Below are 1,840 nucleotides of genomic sequence, written 5' to 3' on the forward strand. Positions count from 1 at the left end.
AGGATGCTTTGATGACCTAATAAATCAGAACGGCATTAAGGCGAGAGCCTCCAGGGACCCCAGGCCCCCTCCACTGGGCACTTAAGGCCGCCTGGAGTCCACGGGTCACCATGGGCGTCTCGCATTCTTCCAAGGAGGAGTGGGAACGCGAGAGCAGGAGCGACTTCTGGTGGACACAGATCCAGGAGGGGTTCCGAAACCAGAATGACTTCAACTGGGACCAGATCAAGCAGCTGCACCAGAGGTTCCGGCTGCTGAGCGGAGACCAGCCTACTATCCGGCCCGAGAACTTCGACGATGTCCTGGACCTGGAGTTCAACCCGATCCGCTCCAGGATCATCCGAGCCTTCTTCGACAACCGGAACCTGGGCAAGGGGACCAGCGGCCTGGCGGAAGAGATTAACTTCGAGGACTTCCTGACCATCATCTCCTACTTCAGGCCGCTTCGCTCGCACTTCAACAAGGAGGAGGCGGAGCTGTACCGCCAGGAGAAGCTGCGGTTCCTCTTCCGCCTGTACGACGAGGACGGCGACGGGCTCATCACGCTGCAGGAGTACCGCAGGGTGGTAGAGGACCTGCTGTCAGCCAACCCGCAGGTGGAGCGCTCGTGGGTGCGCTCCATCGCCAACTCCATCGCCTGCCGCGCCTTGAAGGAGGCGGCCAGGGTGTCCGAGAAGCCGCCAGAGGAGGAGGACCAGCCGTACCAGGGCATCACCTTCGAGGACTTCGTCAGGACCTGGCAGGGCATCAACTTGGAGGTCAAGATGCAAGTCAGCTTCCTGAACCTAGAAGCCATGGCCTTGTGCCAATGACCCGCCGGGCGTCCCGACCCCCACCCCTACCCCCCCAGAGCCCGGCAAGCAGCAGCTACCGGGTACGTGGGACTTGGTGGCTCTTATCTTTGAGAATAAAGATGGTGAAAAGGAGAACAGGGCATGGTGGTGCACGCCTTTAATCCCAGCACTCGGGAGGCAGAGGCAGGCGGATCTCTGTGAGTTCGAGGCCGGCCTGGTCTACAGAGTGAGTTCTAGGACAGAACCCTGTCTTGAAAAACAAAACAAAAAGAACAAACAAAAAACAGAAAGACTAGCTCTTTACAGAAAAAAAGTTTGTTAAACCCAGCTGTATCACTTACTCTTCTCGTTGCTTGAACAAAACACTTAACGTCGGCGCCTTTAGGAAGGAGTAGGGTTGTTGAGGGCACAGCCGTCAGTGGTAAAGCCGGCCGTTACTTTTGAGTGTTAATCTGCTTTTTCTTAGCCGTATTGCTGTAGCAAGCGTGAGTGTCTCATGGCCTAGAATGGCCTTGATAGCTGAGGGTTATCTTGAATTTCCATCCCCACTTTTGAGTGCTAGAATTACAGGCATGTGTCCCTACACCCAGTTCCGTGCAGCACTGGAGTCGAACCCGTGGCTTTGTGTATGCTAAACAGACAAGCACTCCACCAACCTCGCTATCGTCCCCACGCCACATTTGAAGTTCTTTGTTTACAGATTTATTGCATATTTTGAGAACTTCGCACGTGGACGTCTTTCACACCCCTCCCTTTCCCAGTCCAGTTCCTCCCAAGCCCCTCCACCACCACTCTCAAACGTATATACGTACATCTGAGCCCATTCAGTGTGATCCTATGTATGCGAGCCTAAGGCTGGCCACTTAGGATTGGGTAGCCCGTGGCGGGGGGGGGGGGGGGGTGGCTCAACCCTGGAGAAAACTCATTCCCTCTGTCAGCTGCTACTGATCATCTACAGCTCTTCATGGGGGAGGCTTGTGCGGTCTCCCCCACCCACATTAGGCTATCGGGTGGTCTCGTCACTATGCACATCTGGCTCAGGCAAT

At 55.7% G+C, this 1,840-nt stretch overlaps 1 protein-coding gene across 1 annotated transcript; it reads left to right on the forward strand.

The window, feature by feature from the left end:
• LOC127238739 (calcineurin B homologous protein 3) lies at positions 1 to 828 on the forward strand. Its single transcript, XM_051207441.1, has one exon. The coding sequence runs from the start codon at positions 111 to 113 to the stop codon at positions 810 to 812; it is 702 nt and encodes a 233-aa protein (XP_051063398.1). The 5' UTR covers positions 1 to 110; the 3' UTR covers positions 813 to 828.
• The last annotated feature ends 1,012 nt before the right edge of the window (positions 829 to 1,840 follow it).

This window comes from Phodopus roborovskii, unplaced genomic scaffold (assembly GCF_943737965.1).
Source record: "Phodopus roborovskii unplaced genomic scaffold, PHOROB, whole genome shotgun sequence".
Classification (NCBI taxonomy): Eukaryota; Metazoa; Chordata; class Mammalia; order Rodentia; family Cricetidae; genus Phodopus; species Phodopus roborovskii.

Coding starts and splice junctions, on each gene's coding strand:
- LOC127238739 (XM_051207441.1), top strand. CDS start 111: ATGGGCGTCTCGCATTCTTCCAAGGAGGAGTGGGAACGCGAGAGCAGG.